The sequence below is a fragment of the Bombyx mori genome, chromosome 16 (assembly GCF_030269925.1).
Source record: "Bombyx mori chromosome 16, ASM3026992v2".
In the NCBI taxonomy this organism is placed as follows: Eukaryota; Metazoa; Arthropoda; class Insecta; order Lepidoptera; family Bombycidae; genus Bombyx; species Bombyx mori.
In genome coordinates this window covers 2127264-2155144 of record NC_085122.1, presented here as the reverse complement: position 1 = coordinate 2155144, position 27881 = coordinate 2127264, and the positions used below count along the sequence as shown (strand labels likewise).

Here is a 27881-nt window from a genome sequence, read left to right as displayed (position 1 = left end):
AAGAGGGGGCGTGGTTTGCCGATCACGCCATGTTACGTCACGATCAGGCCACACCGGACGCGCCATGGTCGGCATGAGAAGAAGCTCATTCTCATTCGCTTGTTGGCGCCAGGGGTAGACGGACGATGTACATTCGCGTATTAACTTACCTACCCGAATTTTGGTCATTACTATTTAAAATCATTAATTGTTTAGAATTGTTTTTTTTCCCTACCTGTTCTAGTAACCTCGACGGGTTATACTAGATTCGTAGAGCGAGTAAGTAAGCTCACGGGGCTCTAACCTGGGGATGAGAATTGTTTTTTGTTAATATTTTTTTTAATTATATTTTATTTATTTTAAACACATTTATATTTTGAGTCGTGATTTCTAAATATATATTATGTATATTACTCGATAAGAATGCACCGTGCACGAATTAGACAGTCTACAGACCACACATGATTGTTTTGTTTAATGATTGTAGAATTACTGGTGGCCCGGAGGCCTTTCCAGTTTCACTAAGAGAAGTGGGCGAGCAAAGGCTCAGCCAGGAGTGGTGGGATTTGCTAACAGCTGCCCGAGCGCCTCTGAAGGAGACCTAACAACTCAAGAGCAGCTACTTCGCGAATGAATCTACTACCGGATCGGAATCTACACCGGAAAGTGTCACTCACGAATATGACAACATCGTTGTAGAGTTGCACGCGTTTACATGCTGACGTAATTCAACGCTAATTGCTTAGTCTTACATTGATCCTTTGGGTACTAGTGTGTGCCGCCTGATAAGGTACATACGCATAAGGTGCGCAGTACATTGTTTTTGTAAATGCGAAGTTTGTTTGTTCTTTGTTTTATGTTGTCTTTGCATATATATTGCGACAAATTTCGTAATTAACTGAATATGTTTATATTTTTATAGGTTTTCGATAGTGAGGTTCGAAACTCCTTGGAGAGGGATAAAAAAATTAACCTACTTATAAATGTTTTACAATAAATTGTGCTCGCTGAAATTGAGGCAAAATCATATTTAAAAGCCAAATAAACGGATTTTAATGGTTTTTCTTAACAATTCCAGTTTCATAGTCAGCAGATCATGTACCAGATAAAAACCACTATGGTTTTATGCAGGGCTAATCTACCACCGATCCTATGTTTGCTATAAGCACGATCGTTGAGGAGTATCGTGCGAAACTTCGGCCATTGTATGTCGCATCCTTGGACATGAAAAAGGCATTTGACCGCATGCCAAGAAACACGATCTGGTGGAGCCTTCGCATGAGGAATAAACCCGAACATTATGTTAACATCGTAGTTGACATGTACAGGGTTGCGAGATCAATGGTACGAACAGTAATGGGTCAGACAAAACCAATAGCGGTTACAGAAGGTCTGCATTAAGGTACTGAGTCTCTTCCCATTCGGCATGGTTTTAGACGGCGTGACCATGCTCAATAAAATTGAAAACGAGTAGGTACGTGAGTGGAGAGAGGGAAAGAGGGAGAGAGGGAGAGAGGGAGAGAGGGAGAGAGGGAGAGAGGGAGAGAGGGAGAGAGGGAGAGAGAGAGAGAGAGAGAGAGAGAGAGAGAGAGAGAGAGAGAGAGAGAGAGAGAGAGAGAGAGAGGGGGAGAGGGAGAGAGAGAGAGACAATAGATCATATCGGTTAACCTATAAAAATCTCTTAATGTATTTTCCAATATCTTAAAATTTAAAGCGTAAAGATAATCTCCGACTAAATTAGACATGGCGTGGATCATATAACAGACGCCAACAGCAACATGCGTGATTATCTGAGAACAATAGTCCAGCTTAGGAAAATTTGTTTGTCATTTTCCGGCCCAAGTCCTATCCTATGTGCCGCCAACAAAGGATAGTTAATGGATAACATCGTACCGCCAGAGCAAACATATAAACGGTGTGGTCACTGTGCAAAGACCGAAAAGAAATGAAGTACCATGCTTTTTCTTTCAACAATTATTAGGATATTCTTGATTGTTGTTAACTATCAAACGATTTTTCGATCTATCTAGTTTTTTGTTTGTTTCGAAGGCAGATCCACTTGCTGGTGATCGGTCAATATCGCTCAAGGAAAACAGCTGTTCCAGGCATCCAGCTATGCCGCTGCTTTCCGTATTCATTCATTTCGAACCTCGTTTGAAGAATTAACAACACACACACATAAACACGCGTTTCTTGTATTACTGTACCTGTATTACTGTATTACTGTACCTGTATTACTGTAACCTGTATTACTGTATTACTGTACCTGTATTACTGTAACCTGTATTACTGTAACCTGTATTACTGTATTACTGTACCTGTATTACTGTACCTGTATTACTGTATTACTGTAACCTGTATTACTGTATTACTGTAACCTGTATTACTGTATTACCGTACCTGTATTACTGTATTAGTGTACCTGTATTACTGTAACCTGTATTACTAAACTTGTATTACTCCTCCACCCAAGATGACTTCTTCACGGTAAAAACAGGAGGTATAGTAGTCCAAACCCTATTTAATAACATACCATATTTACGAGCTGTCGCTTAAGAACACCGTGCAGATTCGGTTTCTTAAAATAGTCTTCTAAATAAGTTTTGATAATGTATCCACTAATTGTATTGTAATGCAGGAAAATACTTGTTTTTTTTATCTGCTCATCAAAATATTGCGACGTGATTACAATGAAACGCCGCAGAATTTCCAAAATTAATCCCCCGAAAGACTGTATACACGGAAACGTTATCGTCGTCTTGACGTAAAAATGAAAAAATAGACTTGACGGAGGCTATCCAAATAGTCTTTGTCGGATAGCTGAATAATTTTGGCCAAACAATCACATGACTCCGTAATCCTATACTGCGTTTGAAGTTTGCCTTCAGTCTTGAAGACGCGTGAGTCATCCGATTTTCGTCAGAGAAATCTAAGTGCTTTGTTAGATTTTCCTTTCTAATATTAGCATGAACGGAATGTAGATTAAAATTATCCCCCTGATCAATTAGCTACGGTGTTATTTTTCATAATTAATTATAATCATTTTTAATCTGATGTATTTTACCTCGCATCCGTAAAGTTTGTCTGTGACGTCATGCCAGTGATTGATTTAATATTACTAGTGGTCCCGCAGTAGTCGAAATTCGACTATAATTAATTGAAATTATAAGCTTGAACATTATTATGGTTATATTGTCAAAAACTATTATACTTCTTATAATCACAGATTTCGCCAAGACTACACTATAGACAAATAATATTAAAGATAAACCATATAAACAAAGAGTATATATACATAATATGTGTGGTGTCAAATTCATGGCAGTGTGAGTAATGTTTTCTTTATTGATTTAATGTATATTTTGTGCATTATTAAAAAAACAAAGCATTGTGCACTCCTTCTCTATATTCTCTATAAGTGTGGGAAATTTCATACTCCTCCGTCCGCGCAATTTTCGTAAAAAGGGATACAAAGTTTTTGCTTCACGTATTAATATAGATGCTTTTAGATACATCATTGCCACTTGTATAAAGCCGCATTCATTAATAAATATTGCAGTATAACTACCCATTAGCCTTGTCATAGTCATTCAGGCCGCATAACTTGTCTAGATTCTAGCTCAATGTCCCATTGTGCCTAGTAATGTTATCTGCCAATTTAGGAATTATTACCCACTGATGTTCTAATGTTAGGGATGTTAGAAGTGTTTTTGTGGAAACTATAATATATTTTTGTTGGAATACAATTCCAGCTTATACGCAATTTATTGTCTACGTAAATATTTACTTTACTTTTTAAATTACTTTATACAGTATGTGTACAAGCTAAGTTCATACTAATTTTTTTTGTAAAATGACGTAGAGATTTTTTTATACAAAAGAGCAGATGCGCAATAGAAACCTGAAACATCTCGTTATCTCTTTCTTTCGCTGGCCACTTTGATGACGAAGATTTCTTAAATCGGCAAGGTGAATCCGGTTTTGCTAATATTCGAAAAATTTCGAAAGGATTGATATTAAACTATTGAAACCCGCAGTGACTAGCACTAAATGTTTGGATTGCAATCGGCTGGACCGTGTGGCAATGCAGACAATAAGAATAAAACAAACATTCAGTTTTCAGTATTAGATAATTAGAGAGAGAGAGAGAGAGAGAGAGAGAGAGAGAGAGAGTATTCTTTATTGTACCCCCAAAAATAAATAAATAATGCTATACCTACATTAAATACAAAAAAAAGTACAGTTGCCGGTCTTATCACTAAGAGCCATGTCTTCCAGACAACCATCAGGTGGACAAGAATCATTAGAAAACGAACTACGCGCGGTGTATCAATCCAGTGAAATATATATACATACATATTCATACACATAAACATACATATTACCCGTAAATATACATACAAATACACGATGTAATATAATAATAATTAGATATAAATTAATAGAAATTTTTTAATTTTTTAGTTGAATTTTATAAAAAGCGTGTTTTTAGTTTTTTTTAACTACAGTCAAAATCTGTTATAACAACATCGAAGGGACTGCTCATATTCAGTCGTAAAAACCGATAGTCGTAACAACCGGTGATGTTTAATGTGTATCGTGCAAGTACAAACAAATCGATAGGGAATTATTGGAAAAATATATTTATAATACGCGATACTACGCGATTTTTATTCAATATTAATTTGTTTTATTTTTCTTTGCGACATTTTGAAAGTTTCACGAACAACTCCACAAAGTTTCGGTGCGTCTTGTGTATAGATATAGAAGTAACAAACTAACTGAAGAGATATGAAGAAGCGGGCTTTGACTACCGCATGCACGTGTTTTGTTTCTAAGAATTAGAAAAGACTACACTAAACTAAATCCTATTGTTTTCTTTCCTGATTTTAAAAGCCATTGAAGACAAATGTGGATACCTATTCAAATTGTTTACAATACAGCTTAGTCGGTCGTTCTAACAGATCTAATTCTCCGAAATATTAGTTAAATGTGGTCGTTTTATGAGGTATGTCATTATAACCAATGTCGTAGAAAGCAATATTTTTAATAAGGCGGTCATATGGCATTCAGCCGGGACCTTTGTTCTTGGTTATTATAACCGGCATGTTGTATTAAACGATGTCGCAGTAAACGGTTTTGACTGTATTATTTATTTTTAATTTTTTAGTTAATTTTTTTTCGAGTCTATAGTAATTCGTCCAACCAACAAAGCTTTATCGTGTTTTTTTTAATGCTTATTTAAGTGGATGAGCTCACAGCCCACCTGATGTTAAGTGGATATTGGAGCCCACAGACATCTACAATGTAAATGCGCCATCCACCTTGAGATACAAGTTTTAAGGTCTCAAGTATAGTTACAACGGCTGCCCCGCCCTTCAAACCGAAACGCATTACTGCTTCACTGCAGAAATAGGCAGGGCGGTGGTACCTACTCACGCGGACTCACGAGAGGTCCTACCACCACTAAACTTTCTTCATCAGTCGTGTTTCTTATTTACGCAGTAATTATATCCATTCACGTCTACAGCTTTAAACTGTGGTAATATATCACTACACAATACATCCGTATTGATTTATCCTTGATTTTTAAACGAAATGCGTCATTTCGCCAACACTGCGTATAGTGTTGCCAGCAAATCAAAACAAAATGGACGTCATCGAAAAGAAAAAAAAAACGTCAAATAGACACGCCCACAAAAAATACATGTAAATTGTTCTCAATTACTTTTATTTAACACCTGACCCATCTTATTGTCGACCACGCTGCCTCCCATATGTAACCAGCTTACGAAGACCCAGTGACATAAAAAGTATGCACTAGATGCTGTATCTTCATAATTCGGTCCGTTGCGCCACTGTCCTTGCGTATCACACAAACGAAACCAATTAATTAAAAGCCCTGAAGCCAAATTAAATAGAGTGAATCAGGGGTGGCGAAGCATTGGCCATTCGTAAGAAAACATGGTACTGATAAAATATTTATTTGGCAAATATATTGTTTACGTACCGATCTGCATCAAATACTGAATTCTGTTAATACATAATGTGTAAGTTTTATAATATAAATCAACTTTAATGTTTCCGCCCTGCCTATTTCTGCCGTGAAGCAGTAATGCGTTTTGGTTCGAAGGGTGGGACAGCTGTTGTAACTATACTATATATACTGAGACCTTAGAATTTTGAAGTCGTCGTGGCCTAAGAGTTAAGACGTCCGGTGCATTTGTGTCGAGCCACACAACCGGTGTTCGAAACCCACAGACGGGTACCAATTTTTCTAATGAAACACATACTTAACAAATGTTCACGATTGCCTTCCACGGTGAAGGAATAACATCGTGTAATAAAAATCAAACCCTCAAAATTATAATTTGCGTAATTACTAGTGGTAGGACGTCTTGTGAGTCCGCTGGGGTTGGTGAAACTTACGTCTGCTCTGCTGCGTTAAATACGACAGATCTTCTATTTATTATCAACTGCGGGTAGGGCGTTTTCTTTTCACGAGTAGGTATAAGGTCTTGGCTATTTCTGCCGCGAAGTAGTCATGCGTTCGGGTCTAAAGGGGGAGAGTCGTGATACAATTAACACTATAGCCTCACATTTCAAAGATGGTGGTTGCATTCTCTTGTTACCTTCCTTCCCAATCATGTCACTCTTCATAGAATGGTGATGATCGTCATATGGTGTTGGACTGCCCTCTAACTTGATACGTCTCACAATATCTCGCCATCCCTCCCTGCTCGAGGCCATTCTACTGCACTAAATTAGAAAACCTCCCACTACAGTCTTAATTTGGTCGGTCCAACGCATTGATGATTTCCCGGGTGTTATACAATCATCATCATTCTCCTGCCTCCTCCCAGACACTAGGGTCGGCTCACTCCCCTCTTATACATAATTATCGTCTTTCACGCAATCCATCCATATCTTCTTAGGTCTATCTCTTCCTCTAAAGCCTTCCACATTCATAATTAAAACTCTCTTAACAACCTCATTGTCATTTCGTCTCATCACATGTCTATACCATCCCAAACGCGCACTTCTCAACTTCTCTGTCACAGGTGCCACTTTCAGACTGTCTCTAACATGCTCCTTAAAACAATGAAAACCAATATATAAAAGATGTACAATCAATTTATCTTAGCAAGTTTAAGACTAAATGAAAATTTTACAAGCACGCAAACAATACGCTTTCGTTGGATTAGTTCAATATTTTTCTTCTTTTTCTCCACCTTATCCCACTATGTGGGGTCGGCACAGTTAATTTTTCTCTTCCATTCTCTTCCATCAGCCGTCATCTCAAAATTCACTCCTCTTTCTCTCATATCGTAATTCACATACTCCATCCATGTCTTCTTCGGTCGACCTCTTCCCCCTCTACCTTGCACTACCATACATCTCCTAGTCACATGCATCTTCTCTCTACGTATCACATGTCCATACCACGCTAACCGTCCGTTAGTTCAATATTAGAATCATAAAAACTGGAGTGAGTTGTGCAATATAGTCCGCCAACCTTGTTTTAGTTGATGGGTCTTCGTTATCTGGTTTTATCTTGTACTCGCGATGAAATTTCATTCAGAATGACATTACGTAAATGATGATTTATTTGTCGTTCGCATCATTGACATGCGGGCTCATCAACAAGCCTTGTACAAAAATCAGAATCAATTAGGGATGTTCTATTGTGGGACACAAACAAATTTATACAAGCAATTGATGCGTAGAATGGTTTGATAATGATATTTTTACGTCAGAACCCTGAAAGAATGTTTTTGTTTTGTTTTGTTAAACGGAAATTTGAGTTTGGTATTGCACTGTAGGCTCACTCGCTTATTACTGGTGGTAGGACCTCTTGTGAGTCCGCGCGGGAGGGTACCACCACCCTGCCTATTTCTGCCGTGAAGCAGTAATGCGTTTCGGTTTGAAGGGCAGGGCAGCCGTTGTAACTAAACCTGAGACCTTAGAACTTATATCTCAAGGTGGGTGGCGCATTTACGTTGTGGATGTCTATGGGCTCCAGTAACCACTTAACACCAGGTGGGCTATGAGCTCGTCCACCCATCTAAGCAATAAAAAAAATATATAGTAAAACCGAGACGTTTCTTTGTTTTTCTTACAGAATCAAACCGAATGTGGGCCTCTGCTTCATTCGTAGGGGTCCTAATCATCATCGGGATGCCGCTATGGTGGAAAACTACGGAAGTCTACAGGTAAACCATGGCATTTGTCTTTGTCATTATACTAATGTCCATTAATAACAATAGTTTCAATTGCCTATAAAAAGAGAAAGCGAGCGGCTTTCACTTACTCATAGACGTAATTTTCATGCGGCCCGATATATAAGGCTCATCGTGCGGACAGCCCAAAGCTCGAAAGTACGAGACAAGTCTCTTATCACTATGTTATCAGTTTTAAACACAAGCTGATATATGAATATCTGGATGGAGAGGTCTTATGAATTCTCCATATACACGCGCATTGTTACAAAAGTCATCAGCGTGGTTCGAATGTTTTAATTGCCGATAACATAGCCAGATGACATGATATAACGCCCAGCATAGTGAAAACGAGTTCTTTTCACGGAACCGTATGAATGCAATGACTCCTGTGTGCTTACTGCGGGTTAGGAGCAAATTAAGGGTAGCTGTTCCAACTCCATTCGAATTTGAGTTAACTTTTACGCGTTCGAGAAGTTGAAAAACTCGCACTAAGCACACTGGTGTTTTGGACTCTGCCCCGGCAGCGGGCATAGCAATTGCGAAATGGAGACCACGGAACCAATGTCGATATAGTGTAGAGAATAAATCAAGGTCACGGAAATTTCTCTCGTGGTCATCAAAAGGATGTCTGTTCGGTCTCTCAAACCGTGTAAACAGATGTAAGATTTTGTTTTTAAATCTTTATTTAAGGAGATTATTCACCTAGTGAATATGTCACTCCATTGTGCAACAAAAGATAGTAACAAAAAATTATATAAAAAAAAAGGAAACTGTTGTCGTCTCTGAAGGCCCACCAACACTATTTTATTATATCTATACTAATATTATAATCTATACTAATATTATAAAGAGGAAAGATTTGTTTGTTTGTTTGTATTGAATAGGCTCCGAAACTACTGAACGGATTTGAAAAATTCTTTCACTGTTTGGAAGCTACACTATTCCCGAGTGACATAGGCTATAATCTTTTTTGAAAAAAAATAGGGATCGTTACTAAAACTCCAATAATATAACTCAAGGTGTAAAAAAATCACCAAAAATATGCTTTACATCGCGTGCCCTGCGAAAACTATTGATGATAGAATACAATAATGTACTACGACTTTGTAGAACACATTATTATTTACAAAAAGTGTAGCGACATCATATGTCTGACTATTATAGTTATGCCACAATAAGTGTTATTTTATTTAAAAAAATAAAACAACGTCAAATATCGTTGAAATTTTTGTTAAAGACCCGAGCGGAGCCGAAGCGGGGCGCTAGTATTTTATAAAGTGACTTAGCCATTTCGGATTCCGGGAAGGCTAATACGCAATTTACACCTCCAACTTGTCGAAAATTTGTATATTTTGCAAAGAATTGTTGTCTCAAATCATCATTCCGCGGACACACTCCATCATAATGTGAAAAAGATGTAAGATAAGGCGCTGATTAATCGCGATTCGGAATGAGTATAGGACGCGCTCGCCGGTCTCAACGTGTAAGCTTAAAATCGCGAATCGTATAATCAATCTTGTCTAGCGTAAAATCTTGTTTGAACAGCATCCTAATCAATTCAATCTGCCGGAACACGAAACATTGCGAAACAAAACGTAAAAGGTTTTTTTTTTTCAAACTGATTTCAGTGTGCTTAGTGCGAGTTTTGAAGTCGTCGTGGCCTAACGGATAAGACGTCCGGTGCATTCGTGTTGAGCGATGCACCGGTGTTCGAATCCCGCAGGCGGGTACCAATTTTTGTAATGAAATACGTACTCAACAAATGTTCACGATTGATTTCCACGGTGAAGGAATAACATCGTGTAATAAAAATGAAACCCGCAAAATTATAATTTGCGTAATTACTGGTGGTAGAACCTCTTGTGAGTCCGCACGGGTAGGTACCACCACCCTGCCTATTTCTGCCGTGAAGCAGTAATGCGTTTCGGTTTGAAGGGTGGGACAGCCGTTGTAACTATAATTGAGACCTTAGAACTTATATCTCAAGGTGGGTGGCACATTTACGTTGTAGATGTCTATGGGCTCCAGTAACCACTTAACACCAGGTGGGCTGTGAGCTCGTCCACTCATCTAAGCAATAAAAAAAAAAAAAACCTCGATAGCGTAAAAGATAGCTCATATTTGTATGGAATGGGATCGTTTGCGTACGTTTGCCGTTAGGGGCGCTGTTCCAACTGCATACAAAATTGGGTTAACTTTTACGCTATCGAGAACGTTAAGTAACTCGCACTAAGCACATTGATTTCTAATAACCGATACGCGCTAACGGAAGAAAATATTCATGTTGTGATTTTTGAAGTGAAACTTCTTTAGCTGCGTTGAGAGTAAAATTTAATTCGTGACAGATTCGTTACGGCTTGAGAGAAAAGATACAATTTAGAGGAGCGAGAGTGAGAAAATAGATAAAGCGTCTCGCGAACCACTCGACCGTGGGGAGAGGGAAAGGACTAAACAAGCTAAGTCGTTTCTCTTATACACAGTATTTCCTATAACAAGAGAAATTTAATTTATGGATGAAAAGTGAAGAAAACCAGAATCCTGCACACCGCTAAAGAAGTTTCACTTCTAGTGACATAAAGCTTACACGTCATCTCGGATCCTCCCGATCCACTAACGGTGCTTCTAGGTACTTCAAGCACCGGTCACCGTTCTCGTCGAACCCGTCGCTTGCGACGAAGGGCTCGACGAGTAAATTAACTCTCAGACACAGCCCACTGAGTTTCTCGCCGGATCTTCTCAGTGGGTCGCGTTTCCGATCCGGTGGTAGATTCTGCGAAGCACGGCTCTTGCTAGGGTTCATGTTAGCATCAGGTTTAAGCCCCGTGAGCTCACCTACTAGCTCACGGTTACGCTGGAATAGCCGCTCCAGGCTACCAGCTTAGGTAGGAAAAAAAAAGACATAAAGCGACGTTATATAAGAATTCGAACGAGGAGCGCTATTAATTTGGCTCTGCCGCAATTTGAGAGGGACATATGTCCAGCAGTGGATAGCTGTGGCCTGAAAATGTATTTTTTTTATCAAAGACACTCAAAAACACTGCCCGTTATCAATGTCGGATTGTATTAAAAATTTAAGCTTCGTTTGTACTTGAATCATATTAATTAACATCCAAGAACGGTCGTAAAATTACACAACGATAATGAGCGAAAAGTGATACGCTTCATTTACGATTAAAATAAAATGCTTACAAATACTTGATTTATTTTTATTTATTTAATTTTAACTAAAGAATAAATTGAAAGTTTGGGCTTAACGACGGATGGAAAATCTTCCACCGAGCGGGTGATATTGCTCGGTAGACCGACGGTACAAATGTTATTGTTACAACTTGTATATATCTAGCTGTACCCGTCCGCTTCGCTGGGCATTTAAAATTAACATTATTATTTCTTACCCCCACAAAGATTCTTATCATTAACACCCCTGCAACTGGTGTAGGGGGAGTCCAACACTCATATAAATATTAGCCTATCCATTAAATACATGTATTTTCTACACGGATACCCAGTTTCAAGTCAATCGGATGCATGGTTCAGTAGTTATAAAGGAACATCCGTAAAAACAACTGTAGATTTATATATTAGTATAGATAATATGAGTCGTCTATTATCAAAGGTGGCAATCTGTGCATTTGGACAAACATTTTTATTGATATGTCAATACAGATTAATTTGAATATAATCGTGTCCTTCAAAGAATACGATTCAAAACCTGCATTCAATAAAGGTTAATAGTTAACCTGTTATTTATCTAAGATGTCGTTCCGAAGAGTTTTGTGACTGCCAATGGAATACAAAGTTAATAATTCGTTTTTCTGATTTACCAATCATTGTCCAAAAGTCAGATTGCCGGCTTTGATAATAGTTGACTCATATGCAAGCTTATCTTGAAAATGTCGTAAGTGAGATTCAGGCATCTGTCAAATATCTTGCGTTGTATGATGGATACCGCCAGAAAAACTTTTACAAATACTTAATTAAATAGAAGAACGACTTAATTTAGCTCGGAACGAGAAAAAATGCTTAACGCATAAGAAAAATTACCGCAGCAATTAGATTCACTGTAAATTACAATAAAATTACTGCTCACTTAAAAATAAATAAGATAAACTCTACTAATATTAACAAAACACACTAACCTAATATAAGACTGCAGTATCATACTCTGTATTTATATTGTCGTTGTACTTGGGGAAGTCTAATTATTTTAAGAGTTAACGACAAAGGGAAGATCTTCAATCGAAGAGGTGAAATTCCTCGGGACTTGTATATGCAAGCTTATCTTGAAAATGTCATTTAGCGAAATTCAGCCATGTGTCAAATATCTTTGGTTCTATAATGGCTACCGCCATATTATCTATATATTAATAAGTGAAGCAAAAACTTTGAACCTTCTGGCAATTGGCAACTTGGAGGAGTATGAAATTTCCCACATTTATAGAGAATATAGAGAAGGAGTGCACAATACAAATATTTTTTTTAAATAATGCATAAAAAATACAGTAAACCAATAAAGAAAACATTACACACACTAACATATATTTGACACACACACGCATATATACGATTTTGTTTATTGTTAAAGTCTGTGGATAAGTTGAGAATAGATTGAATATTGTTTGTCTCTATTAATATTTGTCTAAAGTGTAGTCTTGGTGAAATCTGTGATTATAGAAGCATAATAATAGTCTATGACAATAGAATCATAATAGTGTACAAACTTATAATTTCAATTAATTATGGTAAAGTTAGGTGGCAACACCACTGCCTCTTGCATACATCTGCCGCAAGGGAAATGCGTTCATATTCAAACAAGTGTTTTGATTTTGGGAGGATTGTCCATTAAAACTGTTGATTATTAATTATTTTTTTTATTGCTTAGATGGGTGGACGATCTCACAGCCCACCTGGTGTACAAGGGTTACTGGAGCCCATAGACATCCACAACGTAGATGCGCCACCCATCTTGAGATGTAAGTTCTGAGGTCTCAAGTATAGTTACAACGGTTGCCCCACCCTTCAAACCGAAACACATTACTGCTTCAACAAATGGAGAGGCTGGAACTTAAATTCGGTCTGCTTAGAAATAGACAGTTAAATTTCTGGGCCGTAGATAAGATAAGAAGGATCGTCGTGTTCCCTTGTAGGGGCACGGAACGGGCCTCGAGGCAAACCCCTCTGCCCGGGCAGAAGTTCTCTGCCACTCAGGGCCGGGGTGAAGTGATGCAGGGGTGAGATGGTGGAGGGCTGTTCGCAGCGTGCTCAGCACACTCACTCACGGCCTTAAATGCTACCTATCTCTGCCACCCTGCCTATTTCTGCCGTGAAGAAGTAATGCGTTTCGGTTTGAAGGGTGAGGTAGCTGTTGTAACTATACTGAGACCTTAGAACTCATATCTCAAGGTGGGTGGCGCATTTACGTTGTAAATGTCTATGGGCTCCAGTGACCACTTAAAAACCGGGTGGGCTGTGAGCTCGTCCACGCACCTAAACAATAAAAAAAAAGAACTTGCAACATGAGACCGAAACTCAGTTGGATCCCTTCAAAGCCGGAGGTATGAGTGGTTCGCGATAGAAGTAAGCCAGACTATTGTGTTTGTCGACATTTGTTAGGACGCATTGAAAACAAAGAAAATAAATAAATGGAACACAGATGTATTTACGATGTAGTCTAACCACTAAAAAAGGCTAGCCGTAGAATAAAGGAAACACAACCATTATCACGGTTCTGCCCGGGCAGAGGGGTTTGCCTCGAGGCCCGTTCCGTGCCCCTACAAGGGAACACGACGATCCTTCTTATCTTATCTACGGCCCAGAAATTTAACTGTCTATTTCTAAGCAGACCGAATTTAAGTTCCAGCCTCTCCATTTGTTGAAGCAGTAATGTGTTTCGGTTTGAAGGGTGAGGTAGCTGTTGTAACTATACTGAGACCTTAGAACTCATATCTCAAGGTGGGTGGCGCATTTACGTTGTAAATGTCTATGGGCTCCAGTGACCACTTAAAAACCGGGTGGGCTGTGAGCTCGTCCACGCACCTAAACAATAAAAAAAAAGAACTTGCAACATGAGACCGAAACTCAGTTGGATCCCTTCAAAGCCGGAGGTATGAGTGGTTCGCGATAGAAGTAAGCCAGACTATTGTGTTTGTCGACATTTGTTAGGACGCATTGAAAACAAAGAAAATAAATAAATGGAACACAGATGTATTTACGATGTAGTCTAACCACTAAAAAAGGCTAGCCGTAGAATAAAGGAAACACAACCATTATCACGGTTAGCAATTGCGAAGTTTTATTTTATTCTTATTCTTACCTGAAGGATAGGCAACGCACTGGCGTCGCTGGTGACCGTGGGGGGCGGTGAATCACTTACCATCAGGTGACACGTCTTGCACAAAAAAAAAAAAAAGTGATCGAATTCAATACCTAAATTTAATTTAAATTAAATCTAGATATTAATTAACCTCTTAACATAACAATAAACAGTCTCGCGAACGCTTATCGCCAAATTATCCGCGTTTTATTGCTCATCGACCTTTCGCTGTAACGATAACCGAATCTTTTGAAGTAAACTTATATTTATATAATTCGATAACGTTGCATTTTGGTACAGCATGTCACAGGTTATCTTCTATATTGTCGCTCTCATAAAACGCCTGATTTGACAATGTCATTCATAACGAGCGACTTTTATTTATTTATTTTTTATTGCTTAGTTGGGTGGACGACCTCACAGACCACCTGGTGTTAAGTGGTTACTGGAGACATCTACAACGTAAATGCGCCACCTACATTGAGATATAAAGGTCTCAGTATAGTTACGAGAGCTTACAAGAAGCAATAACGGATTTACTAAAAGTCACCATGTCCTTACTGTAGCTATCAATTGAATCATTGAATTTGCATGGGAATTGAGTCTGATGAAGGTTTTAGTTTTTATTTTTTATCACCCGTGTTGGCAGACGATCATAGGGCTCACCTGATGATGAGGAATTACCGTCACTTATGGACGCCAGCAATGCAAGTTCCCAAGCCAAGCCGCTGCCAACCGCTTAATACTCTCCACAAGCCTCGTTTGAAGAAGGATATAGCGCTCGGGAAACACCGTGGAGGGGAGCTTATTCCAAAGGCCGATGTTACGTGGCAGAAAAGATCTCTGGAAACGCACTGTGGATGAACGCAGTGGCTCCAGGTAGTATGGATGAACTCTACTCCGGTGGTAGACGTTGCGATAGTGTCGTAGCAAACTTGGTTGTTTGTCATTCCCGATCCTGCGGAAAGAATGGAAAGCAGTCGACGTCGCCGGAAACATGTCATTTCGGATCCTCTCGATCCACTAACGGTGCTTTTAGGTACCTCAAGCACCGGTCACCGTTCTCGTCGAACCCGTCGCTTGCGATTAAGGGCTCGATAATTAACCCTCAGACACAGCCCACTGAGTTTCTCGCCGGATCTTCTCAGTGGGTCGCGTTTCCGATCCGATGGTAGATTCTGCGAAGCACGGCTGTTGCTAGGGTTCGTGTTAGCAACGTCGTCAGGTTTGAGCCCCGTGAGCTCAACTACTAGTTAAGGTTCCGCTGAAATAGCCTTGTCAAGACTATCAGCTTAGGTAGGAAAAAAAAAGTTGTTTGCGAATGTGAAGTTAAATTACAGGTTGAGATTAGGGCTTAGATTTTTTCATCGCGATGCTCCTACCGTTATCGGTGACTAACGTATCCGATGTGTAGAGACTTTCATTCGGCATAGATGACGTAGACAAGATCGTGCGTAGGCGAAAATTCGGCCAAGGTTCAGTACCACGAAAATTGGATTTATTACCTTTTTGTTTTGCGCTATTTAAATATGAAATCCTTTTGACTATTTCCGGTTTTTTTTTTAAGTTTTTTTTATTGCATAGATGTTTGGACGAGCTCACAGCCCACGTGTTGTTAAGTGGTTACCGGAGCCCATATACATCTACAATGTAAATGCGCCACCCACCTTGAGATACGAATTCTCAGGTCTCAGTATAATTACAATGGCTTTCAAACCGAAACGCATTATTGCTTCACGGTAGAAATAGGCAGGGTGGTGGTATCTACCCGTGCGGACTCACAAGAGGTCCTACCGTCAGTAAAATCCGGTTCTCATAAAATACAGTGAGATAAGGCAGTGCTTACTTTGAACTCAAAAGTTTCTTTCGGATCTTAATTTACAGTAATCCCCCATATAAAACGGTAGTCTTATAACGCAATCTTTCATGTTACGCGGTTTCAATCCTTCGTATAACACGGATATTCCCCCATATAACGCGATTCCACACTCTACATTTCTGAACATACTGTGAAATATATAATAATTTCTACAGCTCATAATGAATTTCACGTACCCTTGCACGTGTGCTAATTGTGTTGTTATAAAATGAAATTAAATTAATTTATTAAATTTGTGTTCTTACTTTTTTTTTATCACTACATAGTATAAAACAAAGTCGCTTTCTCTGTCCCTATGTATGCTTAAATCTTTAAAACTAGGAAACGGATTTTGATGCGGTTTTTTTTAATAGATAGAGTGATTGAAGAGGAAGGTTCATATGTATAATAACATCCATTAGATAGTGGAGAAATCAATAATAAATTACAGTTTCCGAAGCGAAGCGAGGGCGCGTCGCTAGTTTTATATACAGTAGAACAAATGTTCCAATGCGCTTGAAGGGGGCACAGTTCCTAAGATACTGGCTGCGTTACCTCGTTGCACAGCCAGACTCACTCTCTGTGCAAAGTACCAGCCAGCCTTATAGCATCACGTGTAGCCCCCTTCAAGCGTTTGGAGATTTCTGATTAATTTTCTGATTTCTGATTTGTATTGCATTATGTTTCTTTATATATTATATTTGTACATAGCGCTTTATATGGGTTCATACAAGCGTGTTATGCGAGAATACTCCTACAACGCGTCTCCTATAACGCGGATCCAATCTACCGTGTTATAGGGGAGATAATTGTAATTATTTCGCAGAGCTTATGTTTAGATCAAACCGTTGAGAAACCCCAATTCAAATTTTCCAGGGTGTCGCTGCCGTACGAAAAGATTTCATCGTTCAAACCTCTATCGCATTTCGTCACAACTGAACTGAAAGTCTTAGCCAACGATGACGCTACAGCATCTAAGATCGTCAGCGAGATACAGAAGGCATTTGCTGAATCTGGTAAGTCCTTTTTTAATTAAATGGATCTGGTCTGTTGTAGGCATTCTAAATATTATTTTTTATGGCTTAGATGGTTGGACGAGCTCACAGCCCATCTGGTGTTAAGTGGTTACTGGAGCCCATAGACGTCTACGACGTAAATGCGCCACCCACCTTGAGATATAAGTTCTAAGGTCTCAAGTATAGTTACAACGGCTGCCCCACCATTCAAACCGAAACGCATTACTGCTTCACGGCAGAAATAGGCAGGGTGGTGGTACCTACCCACGCGGACTCACTAGAGGTCCTACCACAAGTAAAATAAGGTCGAAATTGTCTATCCAAATCCACTCATAACTTAGCAACATGGTTTACGCAGGGTAAGGCATTCCACAACCACCGAAAGACACATTTACCAAGCAAGCGGCATCTTTGCAGCTATAGAGGGATCTTCGTGAACCCGCTATGCCAATCATCCGCAGCTAGTGCCAGACTTATTCTTCTCTCGCTTCAGATACCTATCACGGATGGATTTCCTTGCTTGAGGCTGTTGACTGCGCACTGTTTACTTTGTATTTCTGAGGCCACCTTTATTTGGCATATCTTCCGAGACCTAATTTACGTAGACCAAAAGTTTGTGTTATCTGACTGCAGTCTCGTTGTTGATTTTCGGCCAAATGAACAGACAAGATTTATGTTTTGTTTACTTTCATTTTCGTAAGTAGGTCAGAGGGTTTTAACGAGTGTTAATTAATCGAAAGAAAAGTTCTTTATTTCCTTGCCTTTGACGGGCAGGCTGACGTATTTCCTGCCCACCACACACGCACGTCCCACCTGATTTTAAATGCCCACGCCCACCCGAGCTTAATAAACAATTAGCAGATATAAAGACAACGGTTTCATGGTAATAATTTGGGAACACATGGGATCCTAGCGTTTGGGCACAGAGCTGGGGCGCAGTAGTCGTTTACTAATGATAAGTCTCTATTTTACTAACTCACTTTAATACACTCAATCATGTACAAATGTTCTATGCTAAAATGTTAAAAGTTAAATAGTTAAATATATAATAGTTAAATGTTAAAATTAAAATGTTAAAAATTAATGGTGTCATATAAAAATGAATTGCTGTTCGTTGGTCTCGCTAAAACTCGAGAACGGCTGGACCGATTTGGCTAATTTTGGTCTCGAATTATTTGTAGAAGTCCAGAGAAGGTTTAAAAGGTAGATAAATATGAAAATGCTTGGAATTAAATAAAAATAACAGTTTTGTTTGTTTTTCGTTTATTTTATACAAAAGTTTAGGTCTTTTATTTATCGATTGAGGCACTACGAAGTTTGCCGGTTCAGCTAGTAATTAATTAATGTTAATGCTAAATGTTACGGTCGCGAGGACTGAACCCGAGTTACGAGTTGGGGTTGGATGATCGTAGAAGTGTCAGTATTAGTATGCCAATTAATTAATTATGCTGGATTGGTTTGGCACGATCATATTCCTGCGTAGTCGATGGCAACGCTGAAGTTTATTGGGTAGTGTTCAAAACAGACCACCCCATCGATGTACTTAAGATTATGTTAATTGCCCGTATGCAATTTCAAATTAATTTCAAAACATTTCCAGATATAATAAAGATCAAAATCGAGAAAACAGTAATGTCGGAGCGACAACAGCACATTTTGCGGTCGGTGGTTGATATGGAGAAAGCCGTCGAAGAACTAGCTTCTACATTGGACCTCGACCAAGAAAATATATTCCACGTGGTGCAAAAGAAATCGTTGTCTCACAATATCTGGGTTGGCAACGAAAGAATAATGTTCTTCGATGATGAGAAAGGTAAATTTTATCCACAATCTGAAACAGTTCGTAAAGGCTTTATAATCTCCTTTATAAGCTTTATCTTTCCAACAAAATTAAGAAACCTATTTAGACAGATCATAAATCAAAAATTATCATCTACTTCAAGTATGTCGTGATTGTGAAGAAGTTGTTAAAGAGAATGAGAAGCAGTGGTATAGAAGGGCTATATGTTATGAACGTTTTATGGATCACTACATAGTATAAAACAAAGTCGCTTTCTCTGTCCTTATATCTGTCCCTATATATGCTTAAATCTTTAAAACTACGCAACGGATTTTGATGCGGTTTTTTTTAATAGATAGAGTGATTGAAGAGGAAGGTTTATATGTATAATAACATCCATTAAATAGTGGAGAAACCAATAATATATTACAGTTTCAGAAGCGAAGCGAGGGCGGGTCGCTAGTGATATTAAAAAAATAATATTTTGCGTAAGAGGATCGTAAATGATTATAATCTGTCTCCAATTTATATCTTCTCACGAAATTGTTACCATTCTCGCCCCTAATGTCTATTCTAATTTTACTAGTGGAGAAGAGTAATTTAGGCTCGCATCTGTAGACCCATCTGTATAGCAACATTAAAAATTCTTCCACTCATTTCTCCAAGCCATGTCATTCAAGTTGCTGTATCTTTACGAACCCAGCTACAGATCAATAACACTAGGTGAACTGTGAACTTATCTGCTCGTATGCGAATAAAAACTCCCATCTAATAATGTGTACAGCATCAGAAACGATAGTGAAAGCGTTAGACGGCTGGATATATCAGACTTCGGTACTCCGAGGATCCAGATCGGACACTCCTGATCAAGCCCGAAGCACGAGGTTCCCGCCGGAGTCGGCCTACCACATCACACTGTCCATAGTGCATCCAAGGCCTGATACAATGAAAGTTGTTTGGAATGCCGCTGAAGCTGTCGAGGGTATGGCTAAGATTTCACCTAATTCAGCAATTTCCAGATTTGGTCCGTTAAAAGTGTCCAACTTTTACTGGTGGTAGGACCTCTTGTGAGTCCGCACGGGTAGGTACCACCGCCCCGCCTATTTCTGCCGTGAAGCAGTAATGCGTTTCGGTTTGAAGGACGGGGCAGCCGTTGTAACTACACTTGAAACCTTAGAACTTATATCTCAAGGTGGGTGGCGCATTTATGTTGTCGATGTCTATGGGCTCCAGTAACCACTTAACACCATGTAGGCTTTGATCTCGTCCATCCATCTAAACCATTAAAAAAATGTATACATTTCTCAGATTACATTGGCAGCTTTGTCGACGAGTTAAGCTCCTTGCACAACTTCACGCTGAAGTCGCAATGGCTTCATCTACTCGACTTCGACTTTCAAGCTAGAGAGGTAAGCTTAATATACATATTAAGCCTATCCATTAAGTACATGTATTTTCTATATGGATACCAAGTTTCAAGTCAATCGGATGCACGGTTCAGTAGTTTTTTTTTTTTTTTTTTTTTTTTATTAGGTTCACACAACTGGATGAAAACTGCACACATAAACATTGAGGTTATTTACATAAAATAATACATTATAGAATTCACCCTTTTGGGTGTGAACACATCTTGCTTAAGAGCGTTTGTGCTTAAGATAAAAATATCGTTAACTAATATTAAATTAAGACAAAGAAAACAAAAAAAACTGCATATACAAACTTACAAAAAAAAAACAATAAAAATAAAAAATTAAAAGAGGGAAATGAATGTTCTATAGAAATAAAAATAAATGTGGTTGGTCTACAGCTCGGTGTGGATCACGGAACTTAAATTTATTTTAAGTGAGGCTAGAGAAGTATGGCGAACAAATATGTCAATTTCATTACGTATACTATTTGCCAGGGAAGTCATACGATAGACAGGAGAGTGCTGGCCAAGATTACTTTTGATTTTTGGTAGGTGGAAAGTTTTCCGATTACATAAGCGGCTGCCCAAGCGCGGTACGCTTAAGTGAATACGTTCAAGTATTTCTGGTGAGTCTATTATGCTGTGTATAAGCTTGTAAAGGAACACAATATCAGCTGCTTTACGTCGTGCGCTTAATGACTGGATCCGATAGAACGAAAGGCGTTCCTTATATGATTTCAGTTGGTGACACTTATTATCATTAAAAGCGAGATGATAAAGGAACCGTTTTTGGATTCTTTCTATCCTGTTTGCATAACGGAACATCCGTAAAAACCACTGTAGATTTATATATTAGTACGGATTAGTTGCAGGAACCAAGAACGTTCTAAAATTACCAAAAGTGCCCATTTTTTGCTAGCTTTTTTCCAAAAAATTTCAGAAAAATTATTTAATAAGAAAAACATTAAGAAAATAACTATAGTTTTAAATGATGAAGAGAGGAAAATTCGTAATGTTGATTTCTATTAGTTGACTTTTAAATTAATACTAGTGGTCGCCCAGTGATTGAAATACGACTATAATTAGTTTAAATTATAAGTTTGAGTATTATCATGGTTCTATTGTCAAAGACTATACTTCTATATTTACAGATTTCGTCAAAACTACACTATAGAGTATAGACGAACAATATTAATCTATTCTCAATTAGACCACAGACTAACAATAAACAAAAGAGTATACATGCGTGTCTGTGTCAAATACATGGTAGTGTGTGTAATGTATTTTTTATTGATTTAATGCATTTTTTATGCATAATTAAAAAAAAAAAATAGTATACTACACTTCTTCTCTATATTCTCTATAAGTGTGGGAAATTTCATACTCCTTCGTCCGCGCAATTTTCGTAAAAAGGGTTTCAAAGTTTTTGCTTCACGTTTTAGTAATACTAAAAAGTGAAGCAAAAACTTTTTAGTATATAGATTATCTGTCAGAGCCACTGCTGTCAATGTCAAACGGAATATTGTAAACGCGGAAAAATACAGAACATCCAGAGCTCTGAAACTGCGATAATTAAAGACAAGTATTTTTTTTACATGGTAACTATCGACATCTTGTAGCGGATGCCCTAAACTTATATGTTGTTAAAATTAAGACATTTAAATATTATGCAACTAAACACAGAAAATAAAGAATTAATAAATCATACAAGTCTTTATTTGTTATAGACAAATTGATTTTTATCAATTAGTGGTTTCAGAAAATTTACAAAATCCTTCATTATAAAATAAAATATAGGATAGGTAATATATTACTGCCACCTACAGGAGCAATGAGAAACAAATCAAAGCGAAACCATCTAATGGCCGACGCCCGTAAACATTTTTGTTGAGTGCTTGAGTTGCTTATCTATAACTAATTTATGTGTATTATCTATGAGCACATCTGCCAATTTAGGCTTCTTTTTTTTTATTGCCCTTGAAGGTAGACGAGCATACGGCCCACCTGATGGTGAGTGGTTACCGTTGCCGATGGACTTCAGCAATGCCAGGGGCAGAGCCAAGCCGCTGCCTACCGCTTAATACTACTCTCCACTAGCCTCTTTTAAAGACGGACATGTCATAGCGCTGGGGAAAAAACGCGGAGGGGAGCTCATTCCATAGCCGGATGGTACGTGGCAAAAAAGACCTCTGGAAACGCACTGTCGATGAACGCAGCGGTTCCAGATAATATGGATGAACTCTGCTCCGATGGCGGGAGGTACGATGATAAAAAGGAGATGAGGGGAACATCTCAAACAATTCCTCAGAGCATTCCCATTCGTATAGCGCTATCTCTGTCTCCGAAGCCGAAATTAGCCGATCGTCGCTTTCTTCTTTCTCTTAATGAGTCGTTGTGCAATGTTTATCGGCGGGAACTGTATTTTAATCTTTCACAATTTATTCATAATTAAGGTAAAAGAAGTCAGTGAATGGGGACGTCACTTCGCCGTGCGTCAGGACAGGCTGTCATTGTTATTGACAAGGCTCGAGGAACGAGCTGCGACGCACGTCTCTGAGCTATCAACGATCAACCTGGCGCTCTACATCGTTCCCTGCGATAAAGCTCCCATCATTATATACGATAATGAAGGTAAACTCGCTACCTTAGGAAATCAGATAAAACTTAGGAATACGTCACTTTAAAAAAAAACCTGTAGTTTTTTTTTCCTTTTTACTGGTGGTTGGACGTCTTTTGAGTCCGCACGGGTAGGTCCCACCACCCTGCCTATTTCTGCCATGAAGCAGTAATGCGTTTCGGTTTAAAAGGCGGGGCAGCCATCGTAACTATACTGAGACCTTAGAACTTATATCTCAAGGTGGATGGTGCATTTACGTTGTAGATGTCCATGGGCTCCGGTATCCGCTTAACACCAGGTGGGCCGTGAGCTCGTCCACCCATCTAAGCAATAACAAAAAAACCTTAATGCGTTCGACATTATCGACAAATTAAAATGTTTAATTGGGAAAGTTAGAATTTTGATATCTGACCTTCTGTCTCTTACCGCCGTGGCCTAAATGATGAGATCTTCGATATAATCGTATCGAGCGGTGCGACTTATTTATTTATCTATTTATTTCGATTCTTAGTTCGCTGAACTATTAAGGCATGACATTGAAATCTCGACTTTATGGCATTGTGATTGTCTCTCACTCCAAACGAAGGTTGACTGCTTCGTGGCAAAAGCAGATAGGATGATGGTCCGCACCCGTGTGGGCTCAGAATATGCCCTACGATCATGACTTTCGCGTTGCGTTATCCATTTGCTGTGATTTTTTTTATGGGTGGACAAGCTCACCTCCCACCTGGTGTTAAGTGGTTACTGGAGCCCATAGACATCCGCAACGAAAATGTCGCCACCCACCTTGAGATATAAGTTCTAAGGTCTCAGTATAGTTACAACGGCTGCCCCACCCTTCAAACCGAAACGCATTACTGCTTCACGGCAGAAATAGGCAGGGCGGAGGTACCTACACGTGCGGTCTCACTAAACGTCCTGTAAAAGCAAAAAATAATAACAAAAAAAATATCATAGCGATTTTAATAAACCAAACGGCGTATTCAGGTCGCCGTAATGAAGCTTTTCCTTGTAGGTCGCAAAAATCCTTTGTCGATACAAGCATTTATGTCCCCCAAGTGGGGGGGCGTGGTGATCGCCAGTCCCCCGGCCGAGCAGTGCTCCCAGCAGGTCCGAGAGTTCGAGCCCAGCGTGGGACAGATCATGGGCGCGTTCGTGTCCCACCTCAGGGAGTTGCTCGGGATCACGAAAAAGGTATTTTTCAGTTTTAGTAATTCACAAAACTAGGACTAAGAAAAGGAAAGACCATATACCAAATGGGAAGAAGATATCGAGGGGGTGAAAGGCCATATAGCTTAAGACGTTTCGCTTAATAAGCGACATTCATCTTTGTAATTAAATGTCCGTTTTATTTGGTATTAGCATCAACGGTTCGATATTTTTAAGCGTCAGTTAAGTTTTCTCCATTCAGATAGCTGAAGAAGCTTTTTTGTTATGATTCATGAATTGTTATGAACACAGTCTTAAACAATTGCTTACACGCGTTGGACTTACAATAGTCAACAAACTATGTCAATATTAAGAAGACAGTTAACTTTAACTAATCTTAGTTAACTAAATAGTAATGTTGCGCCGATATATAATGTTGATCAGTCCAACACTTGAGGCCACGTCCACGAGGTCTTTTACTGTTGACCCTACCCTGAACAACAAGTTTGTCGATAGACTCTGCTGGCCGTCGCGATACCTGAAGCAAATATCGTGCAGAATCTGAAAGTTAGGTCATCAGTCTGGCTTTGCGTGTACTGGTTTTGTTTAGGAGTTATTTTGTGTGCCTCACTCTTAATAGTGACTTCGTGCTGTGGTAGGTTTGTTGTTGGAATACCTATACTCATGGCGCAGTGTAATCTAGTAGATCATTCTCATTGGAAGTCTAATGTAGGATTTTAATCCTAATATAGCTTTTTCGGCAATTGACAGGACGCAATCGAAGGAGCACACTTAGAGCCTTCGAGGTCGGTGTCGCCGCGCCGCTGGGAGGTGGACGCGCTACTCCGCATCAGGACCTTAGAGCAGGTCACATCCGCTGAAAGAACTCTACAGTCTCTAGCGCAATTATTGGGTAATACATCTTGACTTATTATATATAAAGTAGCGTTAGGGCTTTTCAAAACAACTATCATAATTGACAACATTTCAAAAAATTAACGTTTATTACATTATTGTTTTTGAATTCTGAGCGTTTTCAATTCGTTTTATACCAAAGGCAATCATAGTAAGGATTACTACTGTACTTAAGTATTTTATATTAATTGTTAACTTTCATACCGTCCTTACGCATCCATCAGGTCCAACAGGTCTTGCAATAAGCGCCTTCAGGAGCGTCTAGGAGCAGGCTTAGGGACCCCGGTAACCGACTCGACAAAGAGTTCGACGTGCAACCTTACCCATGCATCAGCGTCGGGTCGCGGTTCTGATCCGGTAGTAGTAGATTCATTCGCGAAGCAGCTGCTATTGAATTGTTAGGTCTCCTTCGGAGGCGTTCGGGCAGTTGTTAGCAAATCCCACTCCTCCTGGCTGAGCGTTTGCTCGCCCACCTGTCCTAGTGAAACTGGAAAGGCCTTCGAGCCACCAGTAATCATTCGATTATTTCACTAAAAAAACTCATACCTTTAAATAAAATATCATACCTACATTCCGGCCCGAAGCTTTTGAAGTGGTAATTGTTGGACTAATAGTCTGGGTTTCGTATGAAAAGACGGAGATTTGCAAGGATAGTTTTTATTCGAACAGCGATACGCATTTATTTGTCAGTGGTCGTAGGCCAAAAAGGGAAGAGAGGGTGACAACTACAATTGACGTTGACATATATTAGGCGAGTGACAGCTGTCAGTTGATATTAATATTACTGGGATGCGTTTAGGTATTAAACAATTCCAACAGTAATTTTTTTTTATGCTTAGATGGGTGGACGAGCTCACAGCCCACCTGGAGTTAAGTGGTTACTCGAGCCCATAGACATCTACAACGTAAATGCGCCACCCAACTTGAGGCTGCCCCACCCTTCAAACCGAAACGCATTACTGCTTCACGGTGGTACCTACCCGTGCGGACTCACAAGAGGTCCTACCACCTGCAATTTATGAGTTTGGTATTTCTTTTTGCTTCCGCTACCCTTCCACCAGGTTTTAGTCCTGATGACGGGATATGAATAGTGTGTTAGTAGCTGGTGATGTATACGAGGGTGCGTCCACTGCGTACTAAGCCGCCGCTGTTCTCTTCAGAGGAGATATCGAACATAGTGATAAACGATGAAGTGGGCGCGTCCATCGCGGCCGCGGTGTCCGAGCTGGAGGCGGGCGCGGGGGAGGGCGCGGGGGCGGACGCGGCGCGGGCGGGGCGGGCGCACGCGCATGCGCAGCGCGCCTTCACGCACCCCGGTCTACTCGCACTGCTGTACTTCCCGGACGATCAGAAGTTAGTATATAGCATATAGACAAGAGTAATACAAGCAGCGTACCGCTTATATATTATAACTAGCCGTACTCGCCCGCTTCGCTGGGCATTTAAAATAAACATAATTATTTATTGTCATCATTATTAGGGAGTCCAACACTCATATAAATATTAGCCTATCCATTAAGTACATGTATTTTCTACATGAATACCAAGTTTCAAGTCAATCGGATGCACGGTTCAGTAGTTGTAACAGAACATCCGTAAAAACCACTGTAGATTTATATATTAGTATAGATTACACTTATTAAATATATGTCGGAGACGGTCGTTAGTTTGGTAGCAAAACGAAACGCGGCACGATTCCCGAGAGGTGACAACACGATCGTAATGTCATCGGAACTCGGCTAACTTCGTGCTACGACAGAGCCTAGCCGATGGAGGCGCGTAGACGCCATCACACTTACCAACCAGCCTTCTTGAAGAGCGGCGCCTCCGTCCTAAGAACCGTCATTCGTTTTCGTTTGCTAACGTCAAGAGAAGATTTCTAAATTGTTCTAAGACAACAAACATATTTGGTGTACTCAATGTTTCTCTTAACTCGATCACCTTAGCTATTCGCCCCTATGATGTCTGACGATGGTGTTAATAATGCGGTTTCCCTGACATATATATATGTAACTTCTGTGATATATATTTTCTTTTTTCTTTATTGCTTAAATGGGTGGACGAGCGCACAGGTCACCTGTTGTTAAGAGGTTCAAATAGCTAGGACAACATTCAGATGTCAACGAAAAAGACCTGAGTTCATTAGTGACCAAAATTTTTTTTACTAAAAACAACAATAAACCGTGAAAGTAATTTTAATTATATTAAAATTCAACTTATTCATTTGTTAAAAAAAAAATCGAAGTCAAACTGGCAATATTGAATTTCCTTACAAATTGATAGATAATATTCCTGTTTGGACATTGAATTGTTTAATGAAAGCGTGTCGAAATTAAAATAAATTATACACAATGAAATGTAAAAAACTTAATCGTTATTGCTACTATTCTAGTTTCCCACATGCATAATTCATTTGCTGTCGTATGAATGTTTAATATATGTACATTTATATATTTATTCACATTTCAGATACGCGATCTACATACCGTTGTTTTTACCGATAATGTTCCCGGTGGTTTTGTCATTGAGAATATTGTTATTATGGTTCATGGGGAAGCCGGTGCACAAAGAAAAAACTGATTGAAATTTATTTTAAAGTATTACAAATAAAATATTTTAGGTTA

The 27881-nt window shown here is 39.2% G+C and overlaps 1 protein-coding gene across 2 annotated transcripts in view; it reads left to right on the top strand.

Annotated features, from left to right (window-relative positions):
• Window positions 1–27881, top strand: part of LOC101736721 (GPI transamidase component PIG-S) — an 89443-nt gene extending 61562 nt beyond the window's left edge. For both annotated transcript variants that reach the window (XM_004928915.5, XM_012692732.4), the window contains exons 2-11: window positions 8102–8192; window positions 17249–17388; window positions 18989–19201; window positions 19953–20150; window positions 20477–20577; window positions 23030–23207; window positions 24209–24387; window positions 25114–25255; window positions 26418–26610; window positions 27727–27881. In XM_004928915.5, coding sequence (XP_004928972.1) covers window positions 8102–8192; window positions 17249–17388; window positions 18989–19201; window positions 19953–20150; window positions 20477–20577; window positions 23030–23207; window positions 24209–24387; window positions 25114–25255; window positions 26418–26610; window positions 27727–27841 — 1550 coding nt within the window. In that variant the 3' untranslated portion in view covers window positions 27842–27881. The remainder of the gene's footprint in view (window positions 1–8101; window positions 8193–17248; window positions 17389–18988; window positions 19202–19952; window positions 20151–20476; window positions 20578–23029; window positions 23208–24208; window positions 24388–25113; window positions 25256–26417; window positions 26611–27726) is intronic.